We start from the raw sequence: 13,818 nt of genomic DNA on the forward strand, positions 1-13,818 counted from the left end.
GACACTTTCTCTCCCCAGATCACATAAGATTTTGAAGAAAATTTGGTGTAGTACAGGATTAAAAAATATTTAGCTCAGTTCAGCAAAACCGCCTTTTGTTTTCTGCATTTTACATCAACTTCCAGTCATTTAGAAGGAATTATACTCTGTCTGAAGTGTATAGGACTTTAATGCTTGCAATAATGATAAATGTGGCCATTCCAGGTAATTATCTGCTCCTGTTCATACGCAAACATGTTACAGTCAGGACTTACTCATTTATTCAAAACCACAGTACCTATACAAACCCCTTTCTTTCTCAATACCTAAAAAACAATACTAGATTCTAGAGACCATACAGGACAGTAAGGTGCCAGAAATACTGCAGAACAATCTATCTTCTTTTACATGCAGTATAGCACAGTGTTTGGTGAATATAAATGGAGAAAAACCTGCCAGCCTGTGTGCTCCTTAGTGTACTACTGTGCAGGAAAATCAATGAAGAGACATTCTTGGCTTTGTAACATTACATATTTGAGTTGTTTTGATCAGTTTGTCCCATGTGCTTTTCAATTCTGACCAATACTTTTCTAATTCTAAGTGAAACTATGCTTCTCTACTGCTTACAGACAACAGGATCAAATTAAATTTAGGAGGTACTAGTTATATGTATATCCAGTTTCCTGCAGACATTTGGATGCAGACTTCATGACTGAAGAGTGCACAGTGCTAAGTATGGTCACTGCAGATAGATCACTCAGCAAATACTTCTAAAACTCCTGTCATCTCAGTTTGAAAGGAACTTAAGACAACCAATAATTAAGAATTTAACTGAAATTATTTTCAAAGGCAGAGGCAATAAAATGACAGAAAAATAACTTTCAATGTATTATTTTAAGGATGTGTTTGAATTTATCAGACTGCAGAGTTTTTTTCAAATTTGGCAAGGAAAAAATCACTTTTGAAAGTAAAAAATACATGTGCCTACATATTTCTTGAAATATTCATTTAAAAGACTCTTCAAGCAAAACTAAAACCTGGCATAGAAACAGAGATGCAATCCTATGGGCTATACACACTCGGTAAGGAAAATAAAAGCTAAGAACATGAAACTAAGCAACCACTTCAAAGCCTTACAAAGTACAACATCTATTTTTTGCAGAAAAAAAAAGGCAGAAAGATTGAAAAGAATTTCACAAAATAATCAGAACTCCTCAAAAATGCTAACAAGTTGGGTTTGGGTTTTTTTTTCAGGAAAGTATGGTTCAGGAATAGTACATTGGATTATATATTGATTACTCAGATAAAATGAGAAAAAACAACATAGTGATAAAAAACATAAAAGCAAAAAACCCCTTTGTGTCGTGTTAGGGAATATGCCAGAACCTTCAGTAACTCAAGGGGTATAAAACCTTTAAAAAGTTTTAATAGAATTATGTTTTTTCTTCTTATGACATTTATGGAATCTTTTTGTTTTCATTTAAGAGGAAAACAACTCATAAAAGCAATGTGTATTTATCTTTAAAACACAATACTGAAGAATGTAAACTGAAGTAAATGTAATAAATATATCTGGTTTTTACTCACATAACACTATGCTTTATTGTCTACATACATGCACTAAATCCAAAGGATCATATAAGTACCCCTAAGCAATCAGTAGTATCATTTTAAAAAAGCAATTCACTCATTTCATGAGTCTTCATAAATTACTATTACCTACTTACTACAAAAACACTGACAATAAGAAATTTATATAACCCATAGGGATTATTTCTTTTCCTTTAAATGTCTTTCAGACAAACATAAAAGTCTTCTGTAATATCTCAATAAAGCACAAAATGTATCCAAAGAAAAATCAATGTTTGCAGTATAAGCCAAAAACACTACCACTGTTTTAATTTCTGCTCATCATAAAAAACCCAGTGCATCTTTGGTAAGTAAAATGAGTTGTCAAGAAGTATCTCAAATATCGTTCCCTCTATCTGCTTTCTGAAAATGCAGTTATATTCATTACCTGACTAGTTTACAAAATTTTATCAGCTAATGCAGAATGCTGGTGTATTTAAAAGTTGTTTTCTTTGAATATTTTAATTTTTGATAAATACAGTGAATTAACAAATTGTGGTTTATGTAATTTTATTTCAAATTACTGACTTTTAGACATCTAACCAACACTGAGCAACTTATTTGACTTTTCCTGAGAGGAATAATTTCTCCAAGCACTCTTTTCTTTTAGCGACTGACTAAAGTGGAAGAAGTTCTAGGAATTAACTTTTCGATGACATAGTTAAGAAAAATAATTCTACCTACAGTATCCAACATTTGTTCCAGATACATTAATTTCAGTACTCACCCTCTACTGTTAGAGTACCCATTTTGGACTCCAAGAAATCAAACAGTGTGCTTGGTGCAGATGGTCTGGCATTTCCTAGCTCTTCTTCATCTTCAGGTCTTATTCGGCCTCGGCCCTTCCCTTTACCTGTAAGCATTAAACGCTTTTTGTGAATGGGCAATAAAAAATTAAAAGCGCACACATGCTTTCATTTGATTTACAAAATGTTTGTATTTTCTATCTTTAAAAAATTCTGTAACAGAAAGGCGGTGATAGGACAAGGGCGAACAATTTTAAACTACAGACTGGGGAGATTTTAAACTACAAACTGGGGAGATTTTAAACTACAAACTGGGGAGACTGGATGTGATGAAAAACTTCTTTACTATGAGGGTGATGAGGCACTGGAACAGGTTGCCCAGAGAAGCAGTGGATGCTCTGTCCTTGGAAGTGTTCAAGGCCAGGATAGATGAGGCCCTGAGCAACTTGGTCTAGTGGGTGGCCTCTCTGTGTGGGAGGTGGGTGTGGGGGAGGTGGAACAAGATGATCTTCAATGCCCCTTCCAACCCATGTTCTTCTATGGTTCTAGAATACACATTTCCCATTTAAGGCTAATTAAACATCTATCTTCCAATTTAAAAATTTTTACAAGAATATAATAACACAGAAACTTTTCTTAGGGATTTGCTTTCAGGTTTGCAATGCATTCTAACTTGGAAGAAAGAAACATGCAAATATGCCCTTCTATAACTACATTAGTAATCCACCACACACAAATTCTTTGGCTTGTAAACAGTTTTAAAGCATCTCTTAGCAAGCTTTACCTCTAGGTGGTGGTCCCTGAATGGGTTTCTGTTTACTGTTGTTCAGAAGAAAATTTAATGCTGCCTCTAGGTTGTTACTGTTATCCATAAGTGCCTGTCGTGCTGCTTCTTTGCTAAAACCCATCTCTGTTATGTGTTTTAGAGCCTTTTCATCAACCTGAAATAAAAGGCACACACAAAAGTAATAAATACAACACTCTATAAACACACCAGCTTTTACATTAATTTTTCTTTTATTTTTAATTGAAACAATATTTCTTGTTTATTTTAATATTTTAGTTTTATATAAAATCTTTGCATGTAAGTTCAAAAGGATCAGGTAAAAAAGGGATTTTTTTTTTAGAAGTATGATTTTTAATTCATTAGTTTCCAGTTCTACTACTACAGTCCTTCACAAATTCTCCTAGTCTATATGAAAACTAAAAGACATATCTCAAAATAATATGGGTATCAAAACTAGCTATCTGTTCCATTTTAAAACCCTTCACAACTTTTGCAGACAACACAAAACGCAGTTACTTCTTGAAATATAGATAAAACATAATTGGTTAGAGGTTTTACAGAAGAAAGCAAAGAAATGCAAACAATTTACTTGGGCAGAAATGCAGGCTCTGTTATTCCAAACTGTATAGAACATGATTTCAAAAAGTCAAGACGGGAATCACAAAGCATTAAGTACAGAAAATAACATTGCACTGTACCAAAATCATACCAGTTGCCCATTTACTTCAACAGCTGCCATCAAAAACATTCTTAACTGGAACCCCACAAATGTAACATTCATGAATGTAACAGGCTCAAAAATAGCCATATCAAGACCCTCCAAAAAACTCCTAAAATCCCAAGCCTAATGGAATTTAACCTCTGAGATACTTAAATTTATTGAATAAATGTTTAGCTGAGAATCACAGTGAAATTCATAGCTATCTCAGTAAGGTACAAAAGCACCATAAGTATTCTAAGCAGACCTCAAAATTAATTGAAAGGAAAGTCATCATTCCTCAAGGTATTTTGATCTTTTTCTTGTCATATTTGGGGTTTTGTTTTTAATCTTACACATTCAAGACTCCATTAAAGTCTTCCATCTTACCAGTTCTCGGTAGACACCTTCATTCTTCCCCTCTGGTTTTGCTATCTTCTCTTTCTGGAACAGTTCCCTGTTTCGATTCCCTCCAGCGCTCACACTGAGATTGCTTCTGCTACTACCACCACCTCCTCCAAATGTCTTGGTCTTTAGATAAGCACAAAATAATGAAATTATTTTAGATAAGCAACCAGAAATAATGAAAATATTTAACTAGTATAAAAAGTAAAAACTTTTGTTGCGGTGGGTTTTTTTTTTTTCTTGATTATGCTCTGGGTCAACAAATAAAGCACTAATTTACACACACACAGAAAAAGATTAATTTATTAGTCAGGAATTTTTTTTTCCCTGTGCCCAAATGAGGTTGTAAAAAGGGTATATAATTGTAGCTGTTACAACTTACTAAGCACTTTGAGAAATAAACTAAAAAGAAGACCAAAAGAGAACATAAAAACCTGACACATTAGAACTAAATTTCCTAGCTATTTTTTCAGACTGAGTTCAGTGAATCATGGAGGTTTTGAGAATTAAAAAGAACAGATGAAAATTGATAACCTGTACTACTTAAATCTTATTAGCAAAATTGTACACCCCTCATTTTTTAGTAGTGGTAGCAAAATCATATCTACAATAAAACATTATGATACATTTATTAGCTCTATTAAAATAAGAACATAGCCATCAATTTAAAAGGACTCTAAGCCTAATTCATCTTTTTAAAGATATGGGAGTAGAATTATACGCAGGCAAATATCAGAAAGCATTTGTCACTTAAGAGATAAATACTTGACCAGAAAAGATCAATCACAGTAAGTAAAATGCTGCAACACATGCATTCTAACCTCTTTGCTCTTTGCTACTTCTGCAATAGCAGCTGTTCTCTGCTTTTCAAATTCATCATTGTCTGCAACAGGTTTTACAGTATTTGTCATTTGCAGAGTCTTTCTGCGATCAAGATCTCTGCTATCCACTTGCACATGAGACGCACATTTCTGAAAATGCAAAAGAAATGTTTAATTACTCTTCTGCCTGCTCTCATTTGCAAAAAGACCCACCCAAGTTTTATTCCATTAGCGCAGCAGACCCTCAGATAAAGAGTATGATCATGTAGCAAGACACCATGATGCAATCACAATGATTCTTGGAAATTTGCTAATCCTTGCCAAATTCTTCGGCATTTAAGAAGGGGCTGCATACGTGCCTACACGATCTCACCAGCAAAATCAAAGGCTCCATACACTAAATAAAGTTAAGTTTGAAATTGAGAGGAAAAATGTTACTGGAAACTGGCACAACAAAGAGACGGGATTAACACGGTTTTGGGGGTTTTTTTTTAACAGGCACATTTTTTAGATCCAAGTTATCAAGATTTAAGGTGTTTTGACAGCCTTTACCTAACTGGAACAAGGTACATAGATATAATACAGGTACTTTTATGAAGTGACAAAGAAAAGTACACTATACCTGCCCAAAAGGTACAAAAGGAGGAGGGCCACCTTCTGTTCCAATGTTACTCCTATTGTGTTTTGCCAAACTCTGTAAAAGAAAATTGATAATTAATAAATTGCAAACAGAAAACAGATTATATGACAAATGTCTCTATTTCCGAAAGAACATGAAACTTGCAAGATGGGTATTTTCAGCAGAAATGAAATTAGTATTTTTAAGTCTTCGGTCACCTAAGTTAAGAAGAGTGTTGGAGGAGAGGCAGAGGAACAAAGAAAATTATGGAATTTTCATAATTACTAAGGCACACAGAGCACCTGTAGAAAATTCAGTTATATATCAAAATCTACACTAATAGAACAAAGCAGAACGAAAACAGGCAGCAGATGTTTTTTTTCATACAACATCCAATGAAATTGCAGCCAGTAAAGATTGTGAAGGCACACAGCACCTTTAAAAAGGGATTGGACCAATTCAGCCTAGAGAAGGGAAGGTGCAGGGGCACCGTATCAATCTGCATGACAGAGACAGGCTCTTTTCAGTGGTGCTCAGTAAGATGACAGAGACAGTGGGCAGAAACTGAAATACAGGAGATTCCCTCCATCACAAAATATCTTTTTCACTGTGAGGGTGACTGAGACAGGGAGGCTGGGGAGTCCCCATCCTTAGAAATACTCCGAAGCTGACAGGACACTGTCCTGGACAATTGGCTGCAGGTGGCATTGATTCAGCCAGATGATCTTCAACCATTATGTGAAATTCATGATCCCATGCATAAGCAAGCAAACACAGAAAGGATTAATCAGAATGGTATCCCCTGATATAATACAGCAATTCTGTATGTCATGGCTGTGTAAGTGCTCAGACTGTGATCTCTCACTAGAAACAATCTCCTTTTTGCCACTGCTGGAAACAAAATGCTGTCCTACTAAGAAAAAAAAGAACAGGTCCTTAATGCTGATAAAATGCACCAAAATTGCATTTCCTATAATGTATCTCTGTTATCAGCTTCATTTCTCACTGTCCTTTTCGCCCAATGGACATTCATGCATGACTACATACATTCTCTGTTGTCAGAGACAGCCTTAATTACTTAAGGCTATATATGACATTTACCTATATATTTATTACCCTGATGTAGAATTGATTTAAATCCATCATGTGAGAAATGGAGTATAAACACGAATAAGCTTTAGGCCACTATGTTATCAGAGAATTTCTTAAACTAAGTAATAGATTAATTTAGCTAATACATACCCAAATTAAAACTTTTGATCCACTCCTTTCAAGTTAACTGTTTTTATTCAGGAGCCAAAGACTGTTTTCTAAATCATTTATAGTTATTAATGCCTTTCAAGGTTGAAGAAAAATAATAATCCTTTTTCTCATATCTTAGAGCAAAAAACACTGATAAAGTATTCAATACATTATTCAAAAAAAGCACTTAGAAGTGCAGAAATCATAACATTTTTGTCCTTTAGTTTCAACCAGTTCACTTAAAATGCTGCCTTAGAAATATGAGCTAACCAAGGGCTGATCACTGCAGCAAGCTCACACTCCCTGTACCTATTAACTGAAGCGGCACAGTACAACAAAGATTTCACAGCCAAGCCACTTCACTTCCCCAGAGCAGGCACTCCAGGTGCAATAAACCCTGCATTTATTCTGGTGTTTCTATTTGTTTGCAGTTAGGGAAATGCAGGCAAATTTGGAATGAACTCCCATACTTAATCAAATTATATTTAAAAGAAATAATTATAGGCTAGACAAGAACTCAAACTCAGATTAATTCTTCATGTCCTATAATCAGGAAGAGCAAGCTGAATTTACACTTTTTTTCCTTTTTTCCCAAATCAGAATCAAAAAATCACATAGAAGAAAAAAGGCTGTTCCAATCTACTGCTCAAATGTGCAATTGGGCAAATGGCAAAAAAGCCCTTATAAACTGACTGCCTATTTACCTACATGAATTTTGAATCACAACAATTTATTGCATAAAACTGTTATCCATAATGAAAGAATTCTAGTGCTCTGAAACCTTCTTCTCAAGGAGCACTCTCTGCTGAGAAGTGAGAGCAGCTGCTTTAGAAACCAAGTTTCACATAGCACTGAATAAAAAATAAACTGGCAACACTCAATTTTTTTTAACATATAATTAAATTTCCTCATAACCCAGCAGTAACTATCATTTACAATAAACTTTGTTATAAATACATATAGTGTACTTCTTTTACCCTTTTTGCTCTATTTGCATTATGGCACTAAAAACATAGAACTAGATAATCTCTTAAGAAACTAGAGTTTACAATATGAGATTGCTAGATATTACATACTATTGTACATGGCACTAAAAACATATTTCCTAGATAATCTCTTAAGAAACTAGAGTTTACAATATGAGATTGCTAGATATTACATACTATTGTACCCTTGCCTTTCTTTATACATGTATTTTGAAATATACCTAAAACTATTTCCTTTTCCCAGAAGGTAATCTCAATATTTAGCCTCACCTTCACCGCAACAGAAATATCTTGACGTATACTAAACAGATTTACTTTTAGATGATCTGTAATTCTAAGTGTTAAAAATTTAAGAGCCCACCAAACAGTCTCACCAATCATCTCAGCAGATTTGCTTCAGACTTCACTTACATATTGTCTGGTGTTTTGTTTAATAGCAATACAAAATACTCTTCCCTCATAAGAAGGGTACCAGCAATATCATACACACACTGATCCTTCATGTTTGGAACATAAGTCAGCATCAGAACATGAAGAACACCATAAAGCAATAATTATTTGGAATTGTATTTTTTCTTAAATATGTCTATGATTCTTCCAAATAGTCTAGAAAAGCAAATCTCACAGTAACAGTCTCATTGACACTCCTTCCTTATTTATTTACTGTCACTTAAATAGGGACACTTAAAATGACATGACATTTCCAGGCAAGAATTTACCTTATGATAAAATTGAATGTACGAGGAAGAGCACATTTGTTCCTCATGCAGTGTGATAATACTGCATTCACTCCACATATGCTACCTTGTATTATGAGTCTTTTATTACTAAAACTTGATTTCTGATGAAAACAATTTCAAACACTGCTCTGAATGAAGCAAAACAGTAATACAATTGAACAAGTAGAAGCTGACAAGTAGGTGCATGGGCAATACCTTAAGACAGAATACATGACTTTTATTCTAAAGTTTCATGCTATTTGGTTTAATAACACTAATTTTATGCTAAGTATAAAACCTTCTTATTTCATCATCTACAGAGGAAGGCAAATTAACACATCTTAGAATTCCTAGTGGAGAGGAAATATAAAACTGCCATGAAAACTAAAAAATTAGCTTCAAAACAAGTAATTTGAAATAGTTACACAAATAAAAGTTTTATATCTTTTTATACAAACACAATTCAGAATTTTATTTAAGCTTCCATGTCAAGATTAGATAAGGAGTGGCAATGCCCTTATCACCTCTCAGATATTTTAGCAGTTATGCTTATTTGTCAGCTGTACTCTTCTACAAACCCTTCTAAACAGGATAGAAGCACTGAGTTCATAGGGAAACTGCTACCATGTAGCATCTGGCCTCTACAGATTTGTTTGAGCCCTATCTGTCTACCTGTCAGTCTGGATATAGAACTGGAACTACAATTTCCAGTGGTCATGGTTCACCTGTCCATACTGATTCCTTGTCACCCACAGCTTTTCTGACACAGCCACATTCATGTGCTGTGAGCTGGTCAACAAGAAAAAGAAAATACTCTAGGCAAACTCCAAAAGTTTGAGAATCAGAGCACTGAGGTGATAGCAGCAGGCAATAGCTAACTTTCTGTATCTTACCAGAGCAAATCTGTGACAGCTACCACTCTGTTACATGTATTGCATACAGCCAAGAGAGCTGGCTAAGAAGTGCTAAAAGTTGTAGTCAGCAGCATGCCTTTGGTTATTAAATGCTTTGCTTTTTTCATTTATGCAAACAGAGTCTGTTCCAAGTTATTTCATGATACTGATTTCAAAAACCAATTATTAAGTATAAAGCAAAATTTATCTGTTGAAGTCCAGGTAGAAGAAATATGAAAACAGACTGTCCAAAATATCACCAAGAGCGCAAACCAGTTCTATTCTTGTCTTGTGAATTCTTAAGAAAGTGTTAGCTCTACGTTCTCTCTTCTTCCCCATCTACCTTCTTTAACTGAAGAGAGAACTCACAAGACTTAATACTAAGAATAAAAATCATAAAATGGGATGGTTCTGCCAGAACCATCTTTATTTTGAAAGCTTCATTTAAAACCAGGAATGCTTTTGTGTTTTAAAAGAACCCTTATTTTCAGCTATAAAGGCTCAAGGATGACAAACAGAACATAGTAGAATGAGTATCTCTAAAATTCAAATTAATTTTGGCTCAGTTTGCCAAAATCTATTAAGTTCAACCAAACACCAAAGAAGGCTAAAAATTACTGAGCCCAACTTAGCAGGAACAATAATAAAATGAGTACTTCATGCAGAACTAACCATCATGTTCACAAGCAGCTACTCTGTTTCAGAGATGCAGATGCAAAAATACAGAGATATGCATGGTTGTAGCAGCAATAGTTAATCTGGCAAGTATTTAGGACTAATAGTAGTAGGGTCACAACTCCTGCCCTAGGAACTTCCATCTGTTTGTGAGAAAATGTATGAAAAAATATTCCTGCAGCCACTTTTGTTTTACTGGGACAGAAACCAAAGTAAAAGAGCTTATACATATTTATGCCTTGTTGGAAGAATTTTACACTTCCAATTTGACTTTGTAACCCCAATTTACCTAAAGTACTGATGAAATTTGGAGTACAGGTCTCATTCCAAAGGTTACCAACTTCAATGCTTTCTGCACATTTATTCTATTATTTTTGCCTCAAAAAAGATACAGTCTGCAGACAGTAACTGTAAAAGGCAGAACTCCACAGTATTTTGGTACCAAACACACTGTTCAAGAAAGCAACCACCCATGACTATTTACCAACATAAATTTAATATATTTGATTAATGTTTTCAATCCCTGCAGAAAGGAATCAGTTCCCATGCAAAGATCATGTGTAATTTTTTAATTTGCAACATTATACTATAAGACCTACTTGCATACATTTGGCTACAGCCCTAAAACTATTTGGACAGTACAGTTCTAAAAGCTTACTGCACAAAAGTTCACAGTCAACAGAATAAGCTTGCCGTGTTTAAATGTAATATGCAACTTGTAAGACAAGAATTTCCAGTGGTGTTACCTCACCCTTTGTAATTCCCACTTCTCTATAAGATGCTCCACTTCACCTCCAAGAACTGCTGTGTTACTGTCATTCAACAGCAAGAATCCATTTCTGACTTCAACAATTCCTGAAAGCTTAATTTTTGTTCCAGGTGGAGTGTTCAGGCTAGAGGTAGAAACAAAGTAAAAAAATTCAAATAGATTTATTAATATTCTGTCACAAAGAAACATATTAAAAAACTACTCTTATTGTAATTTCAACATTTATACATGCCATAATAAAAAAAATTAGCATCAAAAAGCAGAGTACTTTTCAAAAGCTTTATTGAAATACTTCCCACCCATTATACAAAAATGCCATACTGCAAATTAGATTCTAACAGAGAATTCTAACAGAACACTGGCAAATTGTCTGTTTGGTTCATATTCAATTTTGTAATACCAAACTAAGGTTATGATTTGTTTTGATTAGCAGATGATATTCTTAGACAACTGATTTGAGGCAGGTTCCTCATATTTACAGTTAAGAGTGGATTTCCAAATAGTTAATCACGTAATAAATTTTTTAGACATTTAACTTAGTAGACACAGAGTGGTCAGAAAGGAACCTTTCTACACATTGCTAGGAGTTAGGAGTATGCTAGAATAAACATAAAAACCATGCATCTCGTAGTGCTTCTTCTCTCACTACTCTACAATTTAAAAACATATGAATACTTTCTGTCATCAGCTCCCACACGGAGACACCTTATCTTCTTCTCACGTGAATCTACCCATGGAAAAGCAACAGCAGAAGCATAAAAGAATCATGTACTTCCAACATGCAATTGAAAGGTATAACAAACAGTGCAATCTTGAAACTGCTTCTTCTTGTGAGAAACAGGACATAGTTAAAACCTTTCAACTGAGAGACAATAATCTCTTCAAAATATGCTACTGTTTAAAATATGCTCGTTAAAATAGAGCTACTGTTGCAATCATAGGCCCATACCACATGGTGAGGACAATTCATAATGGAGTCAGCCAATTACAGTACCAGTGCCATTCAACCTTAGCAATGTTAATGGATTTCTGGATTGTTCTGATAAAGGCAAAAAAAATTAGATCCAAAAATAGACATATAAGAAATACAGGAAAAAAAATTAAAATTAGGCAAGGGGAAAGGGGTAAATGGAAACCATAGTAATGAAAAACCTATAATATAAAAGAAAATTGTGATTTTTATTTAAGTAACACTATGTACTGAAACGTGACATCATTGCAGTTTAATAGTCTAATATCAGACCTGAAAAAATTATATGCAAGACAAATTAAATCTTTAAATGCTACCTAAAAATAAGCATTCACATGATGAGTTCTCGAACACTTTTGAGATTTTATCAAAAAGCTTTCAAATTATGTCTTGTACTGGGTATTCATCTTCAAACATTTTGTGCTCTACAATCTACTTACACAAGGCTCTGTTTGCCTTCTTGTACTGCTCTCTTTATATTTGCATTGGAATATGATATTCCAAGTTCTGCTGGCTCAAGCTAAAATTAAAATATCATTAAATGTTCTGACAGCATCACTCTAAACTGCAAGCTGGCTCCAGCTCCAAAGGAACCGTTTAACAGTAGAAGATGACATTCAACAATTAAGCATATATCTACACCTAACTGTTGCAGCTAGCAGAGAAAGACAGAAGGAGGGTTTTTTTTAAATCAGATTTACCTGAAGTAGAAGAGTGCAGAGCACACCATTACTCTGCAGACTAAACACCAGAGATTGTTTTTAGCACCCCCATAACCAAACACATAAAGCATCCCCATATTCAGTATTAATCAGCTCTCTTACCCTTCACTTTTAACTGAAGAAATATCCAAGTTAAAGACCTACCCATGGTTAAGCAGCATTAGTTGCACTGGCTTAGAAGTGTCAAGCCTGTGGCACTCCTGCTACAAAGATAAGGCAAAAGATCTGCTACTACTAAAAATTGGGAATTTGACCCAAGTATGCACACACCCCCAGTTTGCTGTGTGTTGTGAAACTACAGCTCAGTAGATGCAAAAATCCACTTTCTTCCATTACATAGTTCAGCATAAAAAGAACTATAAAATACATTAATATGTACCTTTGCATGCTGAATTTAAATTTCTCCTTTACATACAAATCCAAAAGGAAGCCTCTTTTGTCGAGCAATTTTTTTCATAAATTATTAAGGACACTTCCATTATTTCAAGACATTTACATATCAAAGGAGAACATGGAAAAGAAAGCTGTTCACCTTATTTTTGACATGCTACTGTATTCTATAGCTGTGCAGCTTGTGTGTCCATCAGTCATCTGTAAACGTAACATTCTGGGAGCAGCCTGAGATTCTTCATTATCCTTTGGTGCAGCAACATTGCGAATTTTCTGTATTTGCAGGACACATGGCCCTTCCAGCTAGATAAGTCAAACAGAAAAGACAAAATTGTTAGCACTGTTAAGCAAGCACACTGCAATATCTAGACATACCAACAGATGCCCCCAGGCAGAGAAAAGTGTAATTTGATCAGGCAGTCATGTTGAATTTCTATCACTCATGTACTCTGTGTTCTAAAACATGAAAAAAATGGCTTTTGCAGAGAAACAGTTGTGATGCTTCACACATCTCTGAGATACCCATTATAAAATAAAAGTGAATGGAAACAGCTGAGGAGGCAAACAAGCAAAAACACAGACACTGTCACTTCGAACAAAGTATGGAGTCCAGATAAGATTTCGCTGCAGGGTGTCACTGACAAAGTCTTCTAAAGAACAAAAAAAACAGCTTAGAAGACTCTCTCTTTGGATTCAAGAGGAAATTTCAAGTACCACTACTCTGTAAACACCAACTAGAAACATAGCTTATTTGAACAATGGTCCAATC

General features: G+C 34.6%; 1 protein-coding gene across 5 annotated transcripts in view; it reads right to left on the bottom strand.

Moving 5' to 3' along the window:
* The window catches only part of TDRD3 (tudor domain containing 3), a 94,185-nt gene that overhangs the window by 31,897 nt on the left and 48,470 nt on the right, over window positions 1–13,818 (bottom strand). For all 5 annotated transcript variants that reach the window (XM_039716589.1, XM_039716590.1, XM_039716591.1 and 2 more), the window contains exons 4-10: window positions 13,192–13,352; window positions 10,950–11,091; window positions 5,687–5,758; window positions 5,065–5,214; window positions 4,229–4,369; window positions 3,139–3,295; window positions 2,336–2,461 (exon numbers count right to left, since the gene is read on the bottom strand). In XM_039716589.1, coding sequence (XP_039572523.1) covers window positions 2,336–2,461; window positions 3,139–3,295; window positions 4,229–4,369; window positions 5,065–5,214; window positions 5,687–5,758; window positions 10,950–11,091; window positions 13,192–13,352 — 949 coding nt within the window. The remainder of the gene's footprint in view (window positions 1–2,335; window positions 2,462–3,138; window positions 3,296–4,228; window positions 4,370–5,064; window positions 5,215–5,686; window positions 5,759–10,949; window positions 11,092–13,191; window positions 13,353–13,818) is intronic.

This window comes from Passer montanus, unplaced genomic scaffold, assembly GCF_014805655.1.
Source record: "Passer montanus isolate IOZ18808 unplaced genomic scaffold, ASM1480565v1 scaffold36, whole genome shotgun sequence".
Lineage (NCBI taxonomy): Eukaryota > Metazoa > Chordata > Aves > Passeriformes > Passeridae > Passer > Passer montanus.